The sequence below is a fragment of the Mirounga angustirostris genome, unplaced genomic scaffold (assembly GCF_029215605.1).
Source record: "Mirounga angustirostris isolate CCGP_5_RB_7025 unplaced genomic scaffold, mMirAng1.0.hap1 SCAF_10, whole genome shotgun sequence".
NCBI classification, from domain to species: Eukaryota; Metazoa; Chordata; class Mammalia; order Carnivora; family Phocidae; genus Mirounga; species Mirounga angustirostris.
Genome location: NW_026991718.1, coordinates 95,817,349 through 95,841,345, shown reverse-complemented (window position 1 = coordinate 95,841,345; position 23,997 = coordinate 95,817,349). Strand labels below are relative to the sequence as shown.

The following is a 23,997-nucleotide window of genomic DNA, read 5'->3' as shown; positions in this document are numbered from 1 at the left end:
AAGACTGTTAGCTGTTTGCTCTTGCATGTCTTTGCTGTGCAACCATTCAATAATTGTGGGAAGAGATATACATCAAATGTCAGTATGGTTTTTTAATTTATTTCTGGTTATCAGAGAACAGATAGAAATTGCTGTTTCGAATTAAGTTTTAAGCTGTCTGGATTTCTTTTATTCATAGCCTTCCATTACTCAAAGGCTTCATTAACAATCAGCCACATTGGTAACTAGAAGGAGTGGAAAAAGCTGTAACCAGGTTTTCTGGTTCATAATAATATGAGTCTTCCCAATCACTGAGTGATACCATTGACAGGCACTGTATTTAGGTGATTTATTTGTGTTATCACTCTTCTTGAGTTAAGATGATCATAATTCACATTTTCAGATGATGAGACTGAGGTTTAGAGATGTTAACTAACTTGTTCATGTTACAAGATTTGAATAAGATAGATTCACTATACTTTCTCCTCTGGTTAAAAAGTCTTCTAAGATTAAATGTTCCAAATTCTGTTTTATGAGAACGAGAAACACAGCAAACTGAAAAAAAAAAAAAATTACATATCTGATATTATCAGTTTATTTAAAACATGTATTCCCAATTAATTATAAAATACATCTGGAATGGTCATATGTAATATTACATAAAATGAAGTTATCCTTATTGCTGTTATATAAACTTTGTACTGTAAATTCATTATTTCAGTTCTTCCCCAGTATCTATCATTTTTTTCCTCAAGAAGTAAAAACTTTTTGGGGGGCACCTGGATGGCTCAGTTGAGTGTCTGACTCTTGATTTCAGCTCAGGTCATGATCTCAGGGTCGTGAGATCAAGCCCCACATCAGGCTCCCCACACTCAATGTGGAGTCTGCTTTTCTCCTTCTCCCCCACCCACTCCCCCTGCTCTCTCTCTCTCTCTCAAAAATAGAATCTTTTAAAAAAAGATTATATTTACTTATTTGTCAGAGAGAGAGAGTGCACAAGCAGGGCTAGTGGTAGGCAGAGGAAGAAACAGGCTCCCCACTGAGCAAGGAGCCTGATGGCGGACTCCATCCAAAGGACCCTGGGATCATGACCTGAGATGAAGGCAGACGTTTAACCGACTGAACCACCCAGGCATCCCAAAAATAAATAAAATCTTTAAAAAAACAACAACAACAACTTTCTTGTTATGCCATCTGTATGAATTAAAATATTTGCTTAAGTCACGCCTTCTTGTCTGAATTTCTGTGACTGTTCTTCATTTTGGTGGTTTTGATTTTTCCAGATTAATACTCAGGCTATTCCAACAAACAAACACAATGTCTTATCTATATTTCCCTTCAAGATTGCTTCCTTGCCCCCAGAAATAGTTGACTGTAATTATTAGTAAACTAGAATTGAAATCCTGCCCTGTCACTGTATAGAATAATAACTAAGGTTCCTGATGGCATGAGTCATCCATAAAGCTAAATAATATATTGTTTTTCCAAGGCAGAAAACTATGTAATGTGTCTTATAAATTTGTTTACCTAAAATATACTATTAAGAGTTAATTTTATGTGTTATTTTTATGTTAAATTATTTAAAATAGGATAAAAATTTAGTTCCTCAATTCCATTAGCCTCATTTCATGTGCTCAACAGCCATGTATGGTAGTGGCTACCATATTGGAAAGTGCAGATACAGAACATTTGCATCATCACAGAAAGTTCTGTTAGACAGCATGGCTCTCTGAAACAGTAGGACTAAGGATTTCTTAAATATTCAGGCTTCAAGGCAGTGGTGGTGGAGAGAGTGTCTTAGCATTCATTTACATACAGTCCCCTATTTTCCTGTTTCCAGTATGATGACTAAGCTAGAAAGTTCTGTTGTTTACCCTCTTCAGAGAATAAACTCCAGAATTCCACAGATCGGTGGCAGGGTGGAATTTAAGAAGGGATCTAGGGACCTACATGTGTCTCAGACTAATTGCACTCATTCTTCCTACTTTGAATTTCCATATTTCTTCTGTTTTTTTTGTCCTTGTGTTTTTTTTTTTTTCTTTCTTTCTTTCTTAATCCCCTTTTTGTGCTTCAATGGAATTTTGGTAGGGAGATGGATATATGTATTCAGCCCCCATCATAACATAGGACCTCTGAGGCCCTTGTCATTTCTATGTAGAAATGTGCTTGAAGCACTTGTCACTCTTTGTTGTCTCAACGTTCTTGCTCAGAAGCATCAGTTATAGTAGCCAGAAGCCCAAATGTTTTGTAGTCTTTCATTTTTGTTTCTTTTGACTGTTGTTCAAGGCTTGGTGTAAATAAAGGAGAATCATGAACCCATATTTAAACTCCCCAGCCTTTGATTATGCTTATCTTGAGTGTTTAAGAGTTGGGTAGGTTGAGAAAGGACCTAACGCCTGATTTCTGCCAGGTGTTTATAAATTTTAAATTATATTTGTCTGCTATGCAATATCCTACTTTTGAATATTTCAAACTCTCTTAACTTACAAAAATATTTTTTTAAAAATTAATACTTTCCTGAAGTAGCAAATTAACTTTCATTCCCTGTTTTCTCCAGTGAGGATTGTGTAAAGTATAGTTGGCAAAGTCAGCTATCCTACTTCAGTTCGTAGTATAGAAATAGACCATTTATGGTATTCTGGCTTAGGATGGACTGCTGTAAGTCATTAGTTTTGGGGGCTGGTTTAGTTGTTTACAAAAATTGAATCTGAAAAACTTGATGCTCCTTTCAAAAATTATAGCCCTTATGCTAGAATTGTTGAGAGAATTGATGTTTTAAGTGTGTTCTGTCATTTGCAATTATTAAATACCCAGTGTTACACGTTCTCTGTAGCATTTTGTTTGTGAGTAGTATCTTTATTTAAACAAGTGCACACTGAGTGAATCTTGAGTATTAAGGCCGTGCCTCAGATCTGAATCAGTGTTTACCAAAGCTCTGCCAGAGGAGACTCTGGTTTGAGATCTGTTATACCTCATGAACAAGTTAAAAACTGGTAGTCAGTGAGATAGAGTGAAGTAATTATTTAACAGCAACTGTTTTGACATGGAGGTGGGGTTGTAAGAGCGACCATTATTCTCCAATGGCCACTGGTACAGAACACACAGAAACTGAAGTTGTGGGTTGCGTGTCTTTGTAAGGTAATCACAGTGCTCTTGTGGCCGGCTGTTTTCTCCAGATTTTCCTGCCCAGCTGTGCAGCAAATTTTGGTGCTATGTTCAGAGTATCCTTTAATGGTCTTTATTGTTAAAACTTCGCATTTGAACATAATAATTTAAAAAAATAAGTTTAAAATCAAAACTGAATTTGATTTTCCTTTTTAAAATAAACTTTTGATTTCTTGCCAGCTAAGCAGTTACTATCTTAGTAATCTAACATGTTAGAGAAATACTGAAAAATAAGATTGATGGGAGAAGACCTTTTCTATTAGGTAAAAGTACAGTGTAAAGAACAGGTAATTCTTTAGATCAGTGTTACAGTCATTTTTGTTTTAAGATTTGCTATAAACTCTCTTGGTGGTAACAAATCCACTGAAATTAATACTTTCACAGGAGTGCTTAACCATCATCCTAGATGAACTGTATTCAATATAATTGGCTACTTTTTTTATTTTTAAGATTTTATTTATTCATTTATTTGAGAGAGTGAGAGAGAGAGAGCACATGAGAGAGGAGAGGGTCAGAAAGAGAAGCAGACCCCCTGCCGAGCAGGGAGCCCGATGTGGGACTTGATCCCGGGACTCCAGGATCATGACCTGAGCCGAAGGCAGTCGCTTAACCAACTGAGCCACCCAGGCGCCCTATAATTGGCTACTTTTATAATGATATACATTTTACTTGAAACTCCATTTGAGAAAGGACCCATAGGCTTCACCAGGGGTCTGTGGCACAAGAAATGCTTCGACTTTGGGCCTGTTTTCATAAAGTGCTCTTACCACTCTGCTTCGTTATAAAAATTAAGCCTGTAAGCAGAAAGGTAAAATAACAATGAGCTAAGATTTTATTATATTTCTTGAAATTTTAGAACTACATTATATTTTATTTTTTTTTAATTTTTTATTGTTATGTTAATCCCCATACATTACATCATTAGTTTTAGATGTAGTGTTCCATGATTCATTGTTTGTGCTTAACACCCAGTGCTCCATGCAGAACGTGCTCTCTTTAATACCCATCACCAGGCTAACCCATCCTCCCACCCCCCCTCCCCTCTAGAACCCTCAGTTTGTTTTTCAGAGTCCATCATTTCTCATGGTTTGTCTACCCCTCCTATTTCCCCCACTTCATTCTTTCCCTCTGCTATCTTCTTCTTCTTTTTTTTTTTAAGAACTGCATTTTAAAGATTTTATTTATTTCTCAGAGAGAGAGAGCACAAACGGGGGAGCAGCAGAGGCAGAAGGAGAGCAAGGAGCCTGATGCGGGACTTGATCCCAGGACCCTGGGATCATGACCTGAGCCAAAGGCAGATGCTTGACGAGCTGAGCCACGCAGGCGTCCCCAGAACTACATTTTAGTGATCTTTACCTGGAGCTTACTATTGGAAATGCAGAACTTCAGACTCCACCCTAGATATTCTGAATCAGAATATATAAAATCTGCATTTTAACAAGATTCCCAGGAGATTCCTGTGTACTGTAAAGTTCGATAACTGATCTAGTGCACCCCCCTAAATAAATTAGTTGAAGGAACTAGTATACTTCAGAGGATGTTAAATGACATGCCCAGGGTAACACAGCTAGTCAGTGGGAAAGCTTGGATGGAACTGGTGCTCTCATAATTCTGGTGCTTCAATTTCAGATTGTCTCCTTTGGGCCTCCAAGATGTTAATAAACTGTAGTTACTTAAGGATTATTTCATATTTTTCCCTTCTCCTAATCTTTACCCCAGCTTTCTAATGCACCTCCCCAATCCCCTGAACCAAGGGTAAAAGAGCTCCCAGCTTGTTGAGAAGAGCTGTGCTGAGCTAGACTAGAGGTTAGGAAGGGAGGGGCCCCGGGACAGTGTTTGGACAGGCCCGTAAGACTGGTGTTCCCTGCTTTCTGTGTCTGCCCTCATGATTTTAGTTTTACTTTATAAAAATCGTTATCAAGAATCTAGGGGCTAGTTGTTTAATCTTCCATATCAGTGCTATTTCAAGGATATACTAGGTAAATGAAAGTATAACAAATTTAAGCATATTTATTTATTAGTTGAATTGTGTACAATAGTATTAAAAGTATACACTTCACCTGATGGATTCTTCATTATTTTCATGGGCAGAATTTAGTAATATAACAAGTGGTAGAGGACCATACTTATTTAACATCAAAGTCTCTAAAGCCGCCCTAAGGAAAGATGTGAGAAAGTAAGCATTTGACGAGATCCTAAGCACCGGACTACACACTTTATTCTGACTCCTTCCTTTCCACCTTCCCTCTCCCAGCCAATTGTTGTTCAGTACAGTTGTTTGTACCTTTGCAGAGTTGGCTTCCGGCCCTCCTCCTCATATTGCTCCGACTACCCTGATGAAGGCCTTGATCACGTCTTGCCTTGCTTACCGAATTAGCCTTTTAGCTGGTCATCTTTTCTTTTTAAAAATATCCAGGGTCTCCAAACTCAGCCTACCATTCGTGGCCTCTTCCACCGGAAGCCAGTCCACATCTCCATTTCCTCCTCCCTTACCCTGCTCTCATAGTGTACGTGCCAGATTTGCATCATCAGGAACTGTCTTCGTCCTTCTTTCAGTCCCCTTATTTTGGAGTGCTTTAAGTCAGTTACATGTGAAATCCCCCCTGAGCGCCTGCATCCCCCACCCCTGGCCCCCCATTTAATCTCTGCCTTCTTTAAACTCCCTTCCATTGGAGTTTATCAAGGAATAATGAAAGTTTTACCAATATTGAAGCTTTATATATGCTACCTTTATCTTCTCCATTAGATAAACTTCCTTGGGGGTCTTGGGAAATCTTTGATTTCCTCAGAGGAATGTAGTAGAGAACAAAGCAGACAGTCTGTCCTAAGGAATTTACAGCCTATTTGGGGGAGACAGTCATTAAGTAAATAATCTTAAAGAGAGAACACTGAGGGTATTTACCCAAAAAATACAAAAGCACTAATTCAGAGGAATACATGCACCCCCATGTTTATTGCAGCATTATTTACAGGGGCCAAATTATGGAAGCAGCCTAAGTGTCCATTGATAGATGAATGGATAAAGATGTGGTATATATATACAATGGAATATTATTCAGCCATAAAAAGGGAAGAAATGTTGCCAATTGCAACAACACAGAGGGAGCTAGAGACTATAATGATAAGTGATATAAGTCTGTCCCAGAGGGGAGGTGGGTGGGGGATGGGTGCAATAGGTGATGAGGATTAAAAGAGTACATTTATCATGATGAGTGCTGATAATGTGTAGAATTGTTGAATCACTAATTGTGTACCTGAAACTAACACTGTATCTTAACTATACTGGAATTAAAATAAACTTGATAAAAAAATAAACAGAACATTGAAACTGTGGTAAATGCTATGGGATAGAGATTCATGGTGTCATGGAAGCATGTTGTAGTGGGTTTGACCTAGATAGCTTTTTTGCGAAGTGAGAATTAAGCTGGGATCTGAAGAGTGAATTAGGCAAAGAAGGGTGGGGAGGTGCTGTCCAGGCAGGGTGCACAGTATGAGCGAAGGTGGGAGGGAGCATGGCCAATGTAAACCACTAAGAGAAGGCCAGGGTAGTGAGATTACAGAGCTTGTGTGGTATAAGATAAAGCTGGAGAGGTGGGTAGGACTAGACTGTTAAAGAATTATTACTGCTTTTACCCTCAGATCAATGGGAAGCCATTGAAGTATTTTAAGCATGGAGATTTAAGCATTGTGTTTCAGATCTCTGGCTGCAGTGTAGAAGATAAATCGGAGGGTGGAGGGGATCAGCAGTGGGCATGGGCAGTCTTTCGTATTTGAACAACTGTGGTAACGTGTTAAGCCCCAAATCTCAGTGGCTTAACACAGAAAAGACTTCCTCTCCATCACGCAGAGTTCAGGGGAGTCGGCAGCCCTCTTCCACCAAGGTCCTCTTGTCAGGGGGAAGACAGAGCTTGAAGATCACTTTTAAAGAGTCAGGGCTATGGTGATGGGTATTAAAGAGGCACGTTCTGCATGGAGCACTGGGTGTTATACGCACACAATGAATCATGGAACACTACATCAAAAACTAATGATGTATGGTGATTAACATAATAAATATAGATATATATATATATATATATAAAATACGGGGGGGGAAAAAAGAGTCAGGGCTAGAAGTCCTTTGTATCACTGTGCCCACCTCTTGCTGAGCAGAACTCCATGGCCCCAGCTGAACTTTGAACTTGAAGGGAGGCTGGGGAATGTAGTCTTCCTCTGTGGCCACAAAGAGGAAGCAATGTGGTGTACACATATCTTGATCTCTCTTCCCTGCAGCCACTTGGGGGGTTACTGTAACAGTTCAGACGACAGAAAGAGGTGGCTTGGGCTGGGAGAGTGGTGACAGAGATGGAGAGAGCTGAATGTCTTGGAAAAAGATACGAAAAGTCAAAGAGCCAAGTGAGGTGAGGGAGAAGGAACTATTGAGGATATCTTTTAGGTTTGGAGTCTGTATAACTGGGATGGTGGAAGAAAGAAGGGACTTGGCTAGAGGGGGACTTGGGACATGCTGAGCATCAGGGCTCTTTGACACATCTAGCTGGACATGTTAGATAGGAAATTGGGTATAAAGGCTTCGGGCTCAGAAAAGCAGAAATCTGAACAATGTACAAGTCATTTGGGTTAGATGCTTGAACCTTAAGCATGGATAAAGTCTCCTAGGGAGAATGCAGGGTGCTTCCTTTCCAGCTAACTGCCATCAACATCTGTGTACTGCCAGATTGCTCTCCCGCCACCCTTCCTGACCTCAGCGGAACCTTTAGATGTCCTCAGAGCCCCTTTGCTTGTCCTTAAGTGATGCCCTTGGGAACTCCCCATAACAGCTATTCTGAATCTTTACCTAATTTGCCCTCAAACTCCTGCTCTACTTTTCCTGGTTTACACTTCATAGAGAAAATAGAGGTTTCCAAGTACAGTTTTTAGCAATGTGTGTTTTCCTTCCCAAAACTGTTACTCTCCCTTTTACTATTTTAGAGGAGAAAAGGGTATAGGTTTCCCCCACTATCCAAAATTAGAGTGAGCCTGTGAAACCTTTCATAAGCCAGAATGGTGTATCAATTACCATTAACTTATATGGAAAAAATTTTGAACATTTCCAGACCCAAACATAACCTTTCTTAGGCTCTTTTGGTATCTTTAGGACACATCTTGGTTACAGATGAACAAAATAAATCAAGATGTAGCACAGATGCTAACAGACACAGTTTAAAGCTATGGCAGCTTGATGTGGAGATGCTGAGTATAGATCCTGGGGTAGGAGCTTGGTGGGGTCACTCTCACTGCTCGGGATATGCACTGCCTCCATACAAATGCTCAGTGCTATTTTTGCTTTTTGCCTTTTTTTGTAAATGTGAAAATCTTTAGATTTCTTTTGGTCTGTGAAAACAGGTACTAATGCAGGTCTTTTTAAAAAAAGCAAACTGGTGTAACTCGAACTTTTGAAAATTGAGGGATATTTGTATATTCTTTTCTAAGACTGATTCCCTCATCTGCACCCTGGATCTCATCAATCTCTTTAGAGTTCTGTCTCTTAATTGCAAGTGGTTAAGAGTATCCCCCGGAACCAAATTGCCTGAGTTCAGATCTCACTTCTGCTATAGGTTTCCATGTGACTCTGAAGTTACTTAATCTATGCCCCAGTTTCCCCATTTGTAAGATGCAAATAATAGCAGTAGCTATCTCAGAATTTTTGTGATTTAGAAGTGTCTGACAGCATTAAGTACTCAATATTAGTTTTTGCCTTTTTTTTTTTCCTTTAGTGTTTTGGTTTTCCTCTTGTTCCTTCAAACTCTTAAACTTTTAGTATGGTCAGATTTCCCCAGTCGTAAGATAATTTCTGTAAAGTTAGCACACAGTCTTCCCTTTTCCCTTTGCCACTAACTGTCTTGTGCTTTCTGTCTTTACCTCCTTAGTTTACCCCTGTAAATCCTCAGCCCATTACCCTGGACTTCTGCCTGATGCCTCCAATATCCTGAAATGCATAGAAACTCAGTTGCCAAACCTGGTGGTCTCTTGCAGTCATACTCAGGCTTGGCAGTTTTTGGTGTTGATGACCACCCACCCTCTCCCCGCAACATTCTCCCTTGGCTTCTAGGATGCGGTTTTCTCCTTTCTTACTTTTTCTTTTTAGTTTTCTGAGCATTTCTTCTTAGTCCCCTTGACTTGTTACTCTTTTGCTACTTAATGTTGGTACCTCTATGACATTGATTATAGTCCAAAGTATCGATTAGATCCGTGCTCACACCATGCTCACATTTCCAGTTGCTAACTGGTCATGTCCACCTAGATGTCTTTAAAATTGACATCATCTGGATATTTGTAATTGCCTCAAAAGTGGTCTTCCTGTTTTCAGTGTGTTTGCCAATTTTTCTTTCACCGTCTTCAATGTTAATTTCCTCAAGCAGAAGTGTCTGTAGTATTCCTCTCATCAGAAACCTTTACAAACATCCTTTCTGGTAGAGAAAAGCTCAGACTTCTCCTTACTGAGGCTTTTAAAGTTCCTGTAAGTTATAGCTAGATTTGGCTGAGATTAGTTGCGTTATAATTGCAGAATACATATTTACTTTGTCTCCATGCTGGTAGGTGATTAATATGCTTTATTTCCAAGTCAGAATTTAAAGTGTTGTTTGAGGTAATTCACTTAGATATTGACAGATACCTTCAAATGATTGGTTGGATATAAGGTCTCCAATGTTTCCTTCAGGCTTTTAAATATGGGTTGGTCAGTTGTGATTTACAGATCCACATGGCTGACTAAGGAGTTGGAGGAATTGGGGTCTGTTTCTAGTATTCATTAATCTTTGTTACTTGCAACATTTTATTCTCTGTACAAAAAAGCAAAATAAAGATTCTTGCTTAACAGATGAACTGTGAAGATTAGAATACTACTTCTAAAGCAGTAAAATAAAGTTTAAGGAAAATGCTTTTTAAAGTAGGAAAGTGATAGGATAGTCTTGTAGTTTTCTTAATTTTCTGTATCTACTACCTCATGAATGTTTGTTTATAAACAAACTGTGGATTAGATTAGATAGGATTGAAATAGATTATGATTGATTAGATGTGGACTAGATTAGATAGAATTGAGGTATGTTAGAGCTCTTTTAATAAATGAGATTATTAAATGGCCCACTTACCCCAATATTAAGTAAATGCTAGGATCTTAGTGTATTTTAACCCCCAGAATTCTTATGTGCATTTTTAAGTAACAGCTTTACTAAGCTATAATTCACATATCATAAAGTATGATTCAGTGGTTTTCAGTGTATTCAGAGTTGTGCATCCATCACCACTGTCAAATCCCAGAGCATTCACACCACAAAGAAACCCCATGTCCATTAGTGGTCACTCCCCATTCTTTTTTCCCTTTAAGCTCCTAGAAACCACTGATCTACTTCCTGTCCATGGATTTGTCTATTTTGAACATTTCATAGAAATAGAATCATGCAATATGTGGCCTTTTATATCTGGCTTCTTTCACTTAGCATGATGTTTTTCAAGTTTATCCATGTTATAGCGTTTAACACTACCTTATTTTTTTATGGCTAAATAATATTCCATTGTATGGAAGGTATCACATTTTGTTTATCCATTCAGTTGATAAACATTTTTTTTTTTAATTTATTTATTTGACAGAGACACAGCGAGAGAGGGAATACAAGCAGGGGGAGTGGGGGAGGGAGAAGCAGGCTTCCTGCTGAGCAGGGAGCCCGAAGCGGGGCTTGATCTCAGGACCGTGGGATCATGACCTGAGCCGAAGGCAGACGCTTAATGACTGAGCCACCCAGGCGCCAGTAACATTCTTTCTTCTGCTTTTCAGCTATTATGAATCATGCTGCTCTGAATATTTGTGTACAAGTTTTTATATGGACATATGTTTTCATTTCTCTTGTGTATATACCTAGGAATGGCATTGATAGGTATTAACTCCATGTTTAGCTTTTTGAGAAACTGCCAAACTCTTTCCTGAAGCAGCCGCACTGTTTCACAAATCTGTCAGCAACGTAAAAGGGTTCCAGTGTCTCAACAGCCTCATCAACATTTGGTACTGCTTTTCCTTTTTTTTTTTTTAAATGTTTTATTTATTTATTCATGAGAGTCAGAGAGACAGAGAGGCAGAGGCAGAGAGAGAAGCAGGCTCCCCGCCTAGCAGGGAGCCGACCTGAGCCGACCTGAGCCGAAGGCAGACGCCAAACGACTGAGCCACCCAGGCGCCATGGTACTGCTTTTTCTATTATAGTCATTCTAAAGGGTGTAAAGTAGTAGATCTTTGTGGTTTTGACATGTATTTCCCTAATGGCTGATGATGTTGAGCACTTTTTCCAAAGTGCTTACTGACCATATTTTATATCTTTTTGGGAGAAATGCCTTCAGATCCCTTACCCATTTTTAATTTGGGTCTTTTTTATTTTTGAGTTATAAGGGATCTTTATTTTGGACAAGTTCTTATTGGAAATATGATTTGCAAATATTTTCTCCTCATATGTGGGCTGTCCTTTCATCATTTTTTTAAAAAGATTATTATTTTAGGGGCGCCTGGGTGGCTCAGTCATTAAGCGTCTGCCTTCGGCTCAGGTCATGATCGCAGGGTCTTGGGATCGAGCCCCGCATCGGGCTCCCTGCTCAGTGGGAAGCCTGCTTCTCCCTCTCCCACTCCCCCTGCTTGTGTTCCCTCTCGCTGTGTCTCTCTCTGTCAAATAAATAAATAAAATCTTAAAAAAAAAATTTTTTTTAAAGATTATTATTTTAGAGAGGAAGGGCAGGGGGTGGGGGGGAGAGAGAGAGAATCTCAAGCAGACTCCCTGCTGAGGGCAGAGCATGACACGGGGCTCGATCTCACAACCCTGAGATCAGGACCTGAGCTGAAACCAAGAGTTGGACACTTAACTAAGCCACCCAGGTACCTGTGTCCTTTCATCTTCTATGTAGTTTTATTAATCAAATTACTTGACATTAATTTTGGGTGTCATTAATATTTTTTGCATTGTTTAGTAATTAAATTTATGAAGTTTATAGTTCTTGCTTTAGAAAAGCTAACATGCAAACCAAAGTAGTTAATGAGGCATCAAAAATTATGGCTTTAGTAAAGTTAATGCAAATAGAACACTCCTTAAAGAAGATGAAAAGATTAAAAACTCAGGTTGAGACCTTTTGCTGTCAGGGTCACTTTCAGAATAGCAAATGTTACATGGTAAAAGGTTTATTTTTCTGGTCAGTATGATCCTAAATTACCTTCTTTCTACAGCAGTAAGCGTTTTCTTATCCTTTTTTTAAATTGAGATATAATAGACAAATAACATTGTATAAGCTGAAGATGTACAAGGTGTTGATGTGATACATTTATATACCGTAGTGTGATTACACTAATACCTCCATCATGTCACATAATTATCATGTCTTTTTGTGGTTGAAACAGTTAAGATCTAGTGATCTTAATTTAAAACTTGGAGATTTTGTAAGTGAAATTTTAAAGGCATATGATTAATACATTACTAAATATTAATCACATAATTTTGAAATGTGCATAGAACAGAAACCTTTTAATTCTTTTATTAGAGGGGCGCCTGGGTGGCTCAGTTGGTTAAGCGGCTGCCTTCAGCTCAGGTCATGATCCTGGGGTCCTGGGATCGAGCCCCACGTCCAGCTCCCTGCTCAGCGGAGAGCCTGCTTCTCCCTCTGCCTGCCACTCTGCCTACTTGTGCTCTCTATATATCTGTCAAATAAATAAAATCTTAAAAAAAAAAAATTCTTTTATTAGAGAAAGATATGCTGGTGGGATGGAATTTTCCCAACGCAGCCACTCTGTCCATCTGCTATGCATTATGAAAAGAATTTTGGGTATTATTAATACCCAAACTGGGGAGATGACTACTCCCAGTCAGGGCTCTGAGCAACCCCTTTAAAAGAAAAGAATCTAGCACCTTGGGAAGCACCTTTTTCCAGGTTTTAGGGAGGAGGGGCTGCTGTAGCTCAGTCTTCCCTAATCCTATGCAATAGTGATGAATACTTTATGTATGTAATCTTTTTAAAGTTTAATGACTGAAGCTAGCAATCGCAGCTTAGATTTTTTCTGTTGGATGATGAGTATACCTTAAAAATTTGAAGTGTGTGCCAATTTATAAGGAAAAGTTACATAGTGTTTTTATATTTGGCACAATAAAAGTTGTAAGCCTCCTTCTGACTTTTTTTCCTTGTTACAGGCTTCCGGAGTGCAAGTTGCAGATGAAGTATGTCGCATTTTTTATGACATGAAAGTTCGGAAGTGCTCTACCCCAGAAGAAATCAAGAAAAGAAAGAAGGCCGTCATTTTTTGTCTCAGTGCAGACAAAAAGTGCATCATTGTAGAAGAAGGGAAAGAGATCTTGGTTGGAGATGTTGGTGTAACCATAACCGATCCTTTCAAGCATTTTGTGGGAATGCTTCCTGAAAAAGATTGTCGCTATGCTTTGTATGATGCAAGCTTTGAAACCAAGGAATCCAGAAAAGAGGAATTGATGTTTTTTTTGTGGTAAGCATCAGGAATATTGAGCCTCTGTATAACTCAAGAGTTAATCTTACTGTTAGCACTTGGAGAAATCAGTTCCTAGGGCCAAAAGGATTTTCAGTCAAGCTATCTGCAGTCATTGTCATTTAATTTTTATTTACAAGGTTTCATAATGTCTTAGCTAGATTAATGTTTGTGGTACCAAAACTAAGTTTTAACTACTCTTTGTGTACTTGAAAGAATATGACTTTTAGTAGTTGATTTTTTTGGTGGGGGTAGGGACAGAAGCTAGATTTTATGCATTATCTGAACTCACTTACAAGCTAACGTTTCTCTAAAAATTCTTCCTAGAATCCTGAGAAGAAAGTTTACCCCACCAAAATCCTTCTCCAGCATGTCTTGCCAGGAACCAGCCTTTCACTTTTTAAAACACCTATCCTTTACTTGTTCCTCTGTGGTTTGCTACCTTTTTTTTTTTTTAAAGAAGAATTTATTTATTTAAAGGGTAGGGGAGTGAGTGAGTGAGTGAGTTGAGGGAGGGGCAGAGGGAGTGGGAAGGAATCTCAAGCAGACTCCTGCTGGGCGTAGGGCTTGATCTCATGACCCTGAGATCATGACCTGAGCCAAAACCAAGAGTTGCAGGATTAACGGACTGAGCCATCCAGGCACCCCTCTGGTTTACTACTTTGGAAGTTGGTACTATCACTGCAACTGTAATTAGGTCAGTAGGGGGTAGCCATTAGCCACTGTGGCTATTTCAATTTAAAATAATTAAATATATTTTAAAATTAATTTTCTTAGTCAAATTGCCACATTTTCAAATGCTCAGTAGCTGCACGTGACTAGTGGCACCTTATTGGATAGCACAGAGAACATTTCCATCACTGCAGAAAGCCCTTCTGGATAGCCTTGTTCTAAATAGTGAAAAAGTGTTATAAGGTGATTTATGTGGCCTTTTTCTGCTTAATTTAGTTATCCTGGTCTTTTCAAGTAAGTTTGAGATTAAGCTTGAGTTAAAAGTCACACATGTGTCTCTTATTTAGTTGTATTATACTACTTTCCTTGATATGGAATTCTTATGTAGAATATTCTCTAGCTTCCAATGGAAGGGACGGGGGTGGTTAACAGCCTTTGATTTGGGGGTGAGTGAGGGTCCTCTTGATACTTTTGCCTGAGCCAGGACAAGGCTCTTAGTTGTGTATCACCAACAGCTTGGGATATGGAGCTAGGAAATCAAACGAATCCTGGTTTAAAGGAAAGTAACTCTAGATCACACCTCAGTCACATTTCAGCAAGCCTTTATTGAACTTGATTAAACCAATATGCTGTGTGGAATATAAATGTGGGGTCAGGGTGCTTGTTTGGGGGCAGCTTACTGTTCTGCAAGTCTGAGAGCCACGACAGATCTACCTAAGAATATTAGCTAATGAGACTTCAGACCAGCACATTCCTGATACGGACTTTTTTATTTCTGCCACACTCCAGGTGTTGTGTTAGAGCCTGGGGAAAACAGCTCTGAGTAACACAGGTGAAGCCTCTACCCTTCTGAGCCATAGATACGGCAGCTGAGGGTTTAGGCTGTTAAATTAGTGACTGTTGACTTCATTTGCGCAATTTTTACCTGTGTTTTTCTACCTTTTTTCTCCTACTGTGAAAATAATACATCATTATTAAAGAACATTTGGAAAACAAAAGTAGAAAGAAGAAAAGGGAAATCAGTGTTAATAGAGTGTTTTGTTTTGCACCGTTGCTTTAAGAAAATGTACAAACTTATAGGAGTTTCCCATAACAGGCTCTCTTTAGGGCCCAGGGAATGGCTCTTACTTAAGGTGTTTTTAAAATCTGGTTAGAGTAAAATCAGAACAGCTAATGCTTTTTCCTGTCCCTGACCTATTTTGCATAAAGAAAGTACCTACTTAACTTTGCAGCTCAAGCAATTTCCAGACCTAAGGTGGTGGTTATGGCTCTGCCTCCCTCCTTGGAACTTCAGGTTGGGAGGAATAAGCATCTGAGAGAGACAGAGACTGCTCTTCCTGCTCCCTAAGAACAAAAACTGCCCTCTGTGGGAGGAGGAGACTAGGTGAAGTCCACAGTAGCATTCAGTGCTAACGACTGTGGAATGGTCTGGAAATATGGCAGCTAAATGCAAGCATTAGGTGTTAAAAGCATTTAACTACACTGCATGTAGAAGTGTAGCAAGATAGTGTGGAGCGGAGGCAGGCCTGGGGTTTGGTGGCATAGTGGGAAATAATTCATGGACAAGCAGTTTGAATAGGACGAGATTTTTCTGTGCATTGTTAGTATGTTATTTTTCAGTATTGCTGGTGAAGAAAGTGAAGAAACGTATGCTGTGCTTCCAGTATTCATTCAGGAGGAGGGAGACACAAAGTTTTGTAAATACAAGATAATAGTAATATTGACAGTCAAGGCATAATTATTGCTGAATTGCTTAAGAAAACATCCTTGTGACATGTTTTATTATGTTAGACTAAGATGAAAGCAAGTACTCATGTGGTCAGAATTTGCTATTTGTCTATTGGAACAGACATAAATGAAGGGACTGGTGAGGGTTAAGAAGGGGACTTTGTTTTCTAAAAAATATATTACAAATAATCTGAAGCAAAAATGCTAAAATTGCTAGCATTTCTTAATTCAGGGTGGCAAACACTTGACTTACAGATTATTCTCTATACTCTCTGAAGTTTTTTTTTCCTAACCAGAAAGAGTTGAAAACAAGATGGTGTTATTAGCCTGAACTCGCCTTTATTGATAAAAATGGGGAAAAAATTTTAAAACAAATTGGGTAATACAATTATCCAGTGTTGGTTTTTTTTATTATGGACCTGTTAATCTGATCTTTAATTGATGGTTCTCTGATTTTATTCCACCTTATTCAACCTGAGCCATTCTGTCTGTGCCTGTCCTTGATAGTTAGTCTCCGAGGATGGGGGAGCTAGACAAATTGTGTAGTTGGCAAAACTCTCCCAGGAGATTCTGAGGACCCTCCCCCATCACTGATGCAGATGTTTAACACAGTGTAATTGTACTTTCTCTAAACCTTTTTTTTTTCCTTTTTGGCATCTCTTTATCCAGGGCACCAGAACTAGCTCCTCTGAAAAGTAAAATGATTTATGCAAGCTCCAAGGATGCAATCAAAAAGAAATTTCAAGGTATGGATTAGTTTTACTTCCATATATTTAGAGGTGTGATGGACCCTTGGAATGGGGGCTACATCTTTTCTAAGAAGCACCTTATTTCCTTTGGGGAGCCTTGGTGACAAGGCAAGTGCTGCCTGTTTTGAGGAAAAACCTGGAAGGTTGAACCTCGCTTTCAGCATGTCTTCTGCCTTATGCCGGGCACTCTGGAACTGAACCACCTGTCTTAAAAACCTTATTCTTGGTGGTGGTGGTGGGGGGCGGGGAATGGATGACAAAAAACAAAAACCCTTTATTCTCTGGACATTGTGTACATATTGCTTGTTTAGACTGGTTTTAAATTAGTTTGGGATGCTGCTGAGCTTCTCACATAGCATATGGAGAGTCATTGGTTTACATTGGCCATACTGCATAATGAATATTGCCTGTGAATGTGTTGACATAACAAAGTTGAAAAAAGGAAACATTCATACATGGGAAAGGATACTCTTTATCTCTAGCTTTACTGTGGAATGGTATGATTTTAGGTTAACTGACTCATCTGTGTCCAAAGGAAAGTGCCCTTACTCCTTGAACTGGCCACTTCTCTTTGCCTTGCCACGGGGTGACTGGGATCCTGCTGAGTTGGCCTGACCATACTTACTGCCTCTAGCCAGGAGGAAGTGTTGGTATGATGGGAAGAGCATGGGGCAGATGCTCAGAGGCCTGCACTGAGGGCTAAGCTTGTAACCTAACTGCTGTGTGACCCTGGCCCAAAGCACTTAACCTGCTTGGGCCTTGATTGTCTTGCTGTAGAATGGGAGGTTTGGTCTGGATCGTGTCAGTGCAGTGTAACAGGTTGCCCCACCGCCTTCCTTGCCATGGCCAGCTCCAAACAGCTGGGCGAGCCAGGGTAACAGGGCTTGGCCCAGTGTGGTTTTTGTTTTGTTTTACTGTGGCTGGTTTTTATATTCTTGTAGTAGAACAGGTTTGCTCTAGCTTGTTTTACTTAGGAAAACGAAATCCTCGCTTTCTTTCCTTGAAACCTATTGCTGCATCATTCAGGCCTTGTCAGATTCTACATGCGTTTGGGTTGATGTTGGCCCCCCACCCCAGAATTGTGTTCACCAGTTGGTTAACTGATGTTTTAACGTGACTTCTCAGCATTCTACAGCGCAACTGAAAAAGATTGAGGATGGATTCCTCACCATCCTTGTGCTGTGTTGCCTTTCAGTAAAGGAAAGGGAATTGCTATATAGACTTGACCTGGCTGATGTTAAAGATGGTCACCTTGTTGCTTTTTTTCCTTCACGAAACTATCACTGGCTTTTTCCAGTCAGTCCTAAGTGGTACAAAAGCTGACCTGCTGTACTTTCTGGAGCTTAAGAAATGGTCTTAAAATTATGGAGAATCAGAAACAATGCAGCTGTTTGAAAGATAGCAGCTCTTTACAGAGGAGCGACTATGTAATTCCCTAAGTGAGCTCATTCTGCAGTCAGGCGATGTAATTTTTCTCAGAAAGCCATCCATCAGTAACACATTTTACATAGTTTTCATTGTGATAGAGTTCTTAAATGTGTAGTATAATACCACTGGAGAGCTAACTTCTCTAGAGCAAAGGAGATGCCTGTTGTAAATACTCCTATTGTTCAATATAGTTGACAAAATCAGCTGTGCAATCGAAGCATTGAATTTATATTTTTACTTATGTTTTAAAAACCAAGAAAATTACTAGATCTGCTTTTTAACTTTTTATTGAAGCACAACATATATATAGAAAGTGTACATCATAAATTTTTGTGGAACTCACTCTTCACAAACTGAACAAAAGGGTGGTTTTTCAGTTTAACAACCAGCACCGCAGAAGTCTGCCTCGTGCCTCTTCCAGTCACACCACTTTCTCTTAGTCCTGCCCCAGGGGAGCCAGCAGCCTGGCTTTCAGCAGCATAAACTAGCTTTGGCTGATTTTCCATTATACAAATAGAATCATCCAGACTGTATACTTTTATGAAGTTTGGCTTCTTTTAGCTTTCTGTTTGTTAGTCTTTCATTTTGATGCATGTAGTTACAGATTATTTATTCTCCTTACTGTGTAGTATTCCATTGTTTGTATATTCCACAGCTTTTCTATCCATATTAGAACTGGTCTTTTGAAAACAGTTTTCTGTCTTAGAGAAAGAACTAGGTTACGTTACTGCTATAATCCTTAAAGAGAATTGTTGTTTTTCCTCCCTAGGCATAAAACACGAATGTCAAGCAAATGGGCCGGAAGACCTCAATCGGGCTTGTATTGCTGAAAAGCTAGGTGGATCCTTAATTGTAGCTTTTGAAGGATGCCCTGTGTAGACCATCATTCAGTGCCACATATCGAAAGCTTCCATGTTTAACGTTACCCTCTTGCTATATAAGTAAAGCAAATATGTTTAGGCCAGGGTCTCACAGAGGGGGAGCTGTCTTGTCTTCTGTTAAAGTAAACTAAATATTCTATAAACGTGCAGATGGCCCTAAATAAATGTAAAATCTAAAGTTTTATTGGTGTGAAATTAAATTCTTATTGGCCAAATGCCTGTTTTGATGAGTTGGCTTGTAAAGGTTTTTGTTAAACTCACGATTTTCAATAATGCAATTCACCAAACAGTACAAGGGCCATATGAAGAGAATTATTGCATCTTTGTAACCTCAGCAGTTACTTTGTTTCTTTTGCTTAGAGAATTGGTCATAATCTGGTTATAATTTTGGCCCAAATTCTTTATTGTCTTTTGAGCTAAACTGCATAATAGAAAATAAATCTCCTTACCACATGTAACAGCACTAATACACTAACTACAGTAAGACTAAGTCAGGCAGTCTTTTAATTTTAGCAAATGTGTGATGGAGACTGCCTCAGAATTGTGCACACTTCTAACCAGCGCTGATCTTGCAAAGCACTATTTTGAGCATGCAGTTGGAATGCAGGAAGCAGCTCCCTGCACCTGCAGTGAGCTCTCCACTTGCTAGTTGGGAGACTGTTCGGAGAGTGACCTTGCATCTTGGAAATAAAATCATGGCGTGTCCTCAGGAGAATGTACAATACCTTGTAACAACTAATTATAATGCAAATTAGGGCTCCATTGTAATTACAACACTTTGTTAAGATGATAAAATGGTGTATTGACAAGCTGGGGCACCTGTAACATCTTTAACTGTGTCTCCTTCAGAATTTTGTTGCTTCTGGTACAGTAAGGTGTGGAAGAACACTAAGTATATGTGTTCGCTGGGGCCTGGGAGAACTTCCTAATTTCCTAGAGCAGTTTGTTGATTGTATGTGGGATGGGGAGCAGGGATAATGGATGACACCCCCAGGAAGCCACTACCTGATGACACTTGGAAGTGATTGTCTTTAACATCACAGGCATAACACTTTGAACAATATAGAGATGCGCACAGTTGAACTTAGAAGTAGCAGTATTGGCTTTATATAATAAAGGAAGCATTTTTAACTTACCTCTTGTGTAATTATTCACATGGGAATTGGGGATGAAGGACTTGGCCTCCCATAAATGGGATAAGGCGTGGAGGTTCGGGTATTTCAGACAATTAAGAGTTAAGATCACAGTTTCTTCCTCCTCTTATTGAATGAGGAAGTTGGTGTAAAAAAGCTGGGAATCTTTTTCTTACTCCAAATGTGTATCCAAATACCAAGCTTTTATCTCCTTTCCGATTTATTTGGGAGGCAAAAAAGTTATGCTTAAATCAAAATACTTCTGCTTGTCATTCTTTCATCCTGAATTTCTGATTTCCTCTACTGCCAAGCAGTGCTTTCAGCAACAGTCTCTGTTAACAGGCCTCCCAAGAAGCGTCACAGGCCACGGCTGCCTGACTCAAGAATCAGCCATGTAGGTAGAGCCAGGTGTTTGGTCCAGGAGTTTTAGAAGGAGGAAGTCTTTTTCTGTGGTGTCAGCTTGTGGCATGTGGCACTTCTTGTAGAACCAGCACTCCCTGCTGGTGTGTGTGCATTTGCATGTGGGGGGGGGTGGGGGTGAAGAGGGGTGGGAGGTGGGAGAGGGATGCATGCTATGGGGAGGGTCTCACACAGGGTATAAGGACGTAAGAGAAAGTAAACCTCTCCCACCGCTCCACTTCCGGGCAGAAATTGGGAAGATGCTAATAGTTACTTCTATCTCCACCTAGGGGAACTTTTGAGTCTTACTGCATTCCTGAGGTGGGGGCCCAAGCATCCTGCTAACAAGGACTGCATGCAGGTCATTGTGATGCCAAACGAGAGTCTAAGACCTCAGCGGAGTCTGGTGAGGAATTACACTGCAGGTGTACCTGCTTTCCATAAGCACGTTTACATTCCTACAAGTGCAGACACGGTGCAGAAGTATGTTTGTGGAAAGCTGACTGAAGGGTCATCTGCTGATACTCTCTTGCCCTGGGAAAGCAGCAGACAAAGCCACTGCGAACAGAAGTTCGGAGCTTGACTATAAAGTTTGTTATTTCAGGGAATATTAATCCCCGAGGAAACAGTGAGCACAGCGACTCGGATAATAGAATTAGGCTCAGTGGAGTGGTTTCCTTTTTTGCAGAACTGCCCAGAGGGCTGGCTGGTCACACGTAGGAAGTGCAGCTTCTGTTTCTTGGCTGCTTTGTTGCTCTTTGGATTCTCAGACTGGATATGCCTAGGGACACATCACTTTCCCATGATTTCGGCATTTCTGAAATACAGACCGACACTTTCCGGGCCAAGTTCAAGCTGGGCTGCAGCTGTAAGAAGGGTCATTCTAGTTGACCCCTGGAACAACATAGGTTTGGACTGTGTGGGTCCATTTATAAGTGGCTTTTTATAGTGCAGGACTATAAATATATGTTCCTTATGATTTTCTAAACTTTTTTTTTCAAGATTTTATTAGAGAATGAGAGAGAGAGCACATGAGAGGGGGGAGGGTCAGAGGGAGAAGCAGACTTCCTGCCGAGCAGGGACTCGATCCAGACACCCCAGGATTATGACCTGAGTTGAAGGCAGTCACTTAACCAGCTAAGCCACCCAGGCGCCCTAAACATTTTCTTCAGCTTATTGTAAGAATACAGTGTATGATACACATAACATACAAAATGCATTAATCTACTGTTTGTGATTGGGAAGGCTTCAGGTCATCAGTAGACTATTTGTAGTTTATGGGAGAGTCAAAAGTAATACAGACTTTTCACTGTGCAAGGGCGGGGGGGGGGCATCCATGCCCCTAACCCCTGTGTTGTTCGAGGGTCACCCATGATTGCATTGTGGCTGCGAGAGGGTGAAGTTCCAAGAGCCAGGGATTTGCTGGAAGCAAAGCTTGTGTGACTTGACCTGTTTGGCTGGCCAGGTCTGTTCTTGGACTCTGCCCAGAAGACCTGGCAGCCTGGAGTTGGTGCCCCCAGTGGGCAGCCCAGAGAGGTCAAGTCACTTGCCTGAAGTCACACATCTCGTAAGCGGCAGAACTGGGACTACAGCTTCCATCTTTTGTTCTGGCCCTAAGCTGTTCCCATTGCACCCTGGGGAGAGTTCTTCATTTCTAACATCTGGAATTCTAAGGTTAGATCTTGTTCAGTGCCAGGGATGAGGCTGGAACTGGGGCAGGAAAGGTAGCAGTTCTTTCAGGCTTTGAATCCTGTTAGGCCCAAATCTGAAGGAAGCTCAGAAGGCATTTGTGGAGGGTGTCTAGTGGTTTCTAAAATCTGTGTTTTGGCTGCCTGCAGGCCAGGCATCCTGGTGTTGGTATGTTTTATTGGATATCATGTGGAGATGACCAGAGGATGCTGGTCAGAAGAGGCGCTGCTCACACAACGGGGCTACTGGGTCTGGAGATGCTGTTTGTGAGCTGCGTGACCCTGGAGCTTCAGGTCGCGGCCGGGAGCCTCTGAAGGGCTTTCAGAACTCTCCCAGCTGCACTGTTGTTGGGGCCGGGGGCAGGGGGGTGTGTCAGATGCGGCGGCAGCACCGAGCCGGGGCCACGGCCTAGGGGAGAGCGGTGCTTTGTGTCAGCAGCCCCGCGGGCCGGCGTCGGCTCACTGGCAAGTGCTCGAGGCTGGCCTGGGCGGCCCCTGCCTCCACACCAGCCTTCAGGGCACAGGGCTACGCAAGCCAGTTACCCAGGGCTGCAGGGGCCCTGCATTTGCAGGACAGGGAGCTGTGGACAGCCGGGCCAACGAGCCACGCGCCCCGGGCGTCTGCCATGTTGAGGAAGACGGGGGGGGGGGGCGATTGACCCCCCATTCTAGCATCTACCGAGGGCAGCTGCCTCCAGTATCTTCCTGAGTGGCTCTCTTCCTTCCCCAGCCTGGCGCTGGGACCTTACCCAGGCCAGCCCTGGTGACAAGGCCAGGCCAAGGCGAGCTCTGGCAGGCTGCTTAGCGGAACTCGGGTCCCCTCTGCTAGGGGGCGGGTGGAGGACCGATGATGGGCCCTGAGAGCTTGAGTTGCAGGAGGTCTCTACCGTGGCCTGAGAGCCCCCAGGTCAGCCTCCTGGGGCCCCCACCCTATATTGTGCCTGCCTTTGTTTTACCTCCTCGAGGCAGGTAGACAGCGGAGGGGCTCTGCCAGGCGGTCTGAGGGCTGGAGCCGGAACCCAGGGAGCTGGCCCTGTGTTCGGTACTGCCCAGGTCTCTCTCCCACGCCTTTCTTGCCCCAAGGCCCGCCCCTCCTGTGCCTTCAGAGGGCATCTGCCCAGCATAAGGGTTCTCAATTCTGCAGTCAGTGTGGCAGGGGGACGGGAGCTTACTAGAAACGTATGCTCACAAGGTCATGGTGATGTTTCTGATGCAAGAGTCTGGTGCAGGGCCAGGTCTGGCCTCAGTTTCCCACCGGGAGACTGACCAGGGCCCCAAACCACTGGCCTTGGTTAAGGCCACTCACCGTTGGTGGGAGGAGTCGTGACCAGCCCCCCCGTCCCGGGCAGGTCATTCTGCACAGAGTCCCTGCTCCTAATGCCCAGCGCACATGGCAGGTGCAGTGAGGGGCCACAGGTCTGGGGGGACTCGGCCACTATTCACGGGGTCCATGGACTCTGAAAGCCGACTCCTCTCCTCCAGCTGAGCCCCCAGGCTGAGTGATACGCTGACAAACATTAGAGGTGGGTTTGAAACCTGCCTTGCCTTTTACTAGGTGAGCTTTCACTTCTGTGTGGATTCTTTGCAGAAACGGGGGGCGTGGGGCATACCTCCCGTGGGGACTGGAAGGTTTCATGTGAGAACCAAGCACAAGGCTGGGCACATGGTCAGCATCAG

The 23,997-nt window shown here is 41.5% G+C and overlaps 1 protein-coding gene across 3 annotated transcripts in view; it reads left to right on the top strand.

The window, feature by feature from the left end:
* DSTN (destrin, actin depolymerizing factor) overlaps positions 1–20,235 on the top strand; it is a 38,838-nt gene extending 18,603 nt beyond the window's left edge. For all 3 annotated transcript variants that reach the window (XM_064572794.1, XM_064572795.1, XM_045885375.3), the window contains 3 exons: positions 13,335–13,642; positions 16,712–16,788; positions 18,989–20,235. In XM_064572794.1, coding sequence (XP_064428864.1) covers positions 13,335–13,642; positions 16,712–16,788; positions 18,989–19,098 — 495 coding nt within the window. In that variant the 3' untranslated portion in view covers positions 19,099–20,235. The remainder of the gene's footprint in view (positions 1–13,334; positions 13,643–16,711; positions 16,789–18,988) is intronic.
* The last annotated feature ends 3,762 nt before the right edge of the window (positions 20,236–23,997 follow it).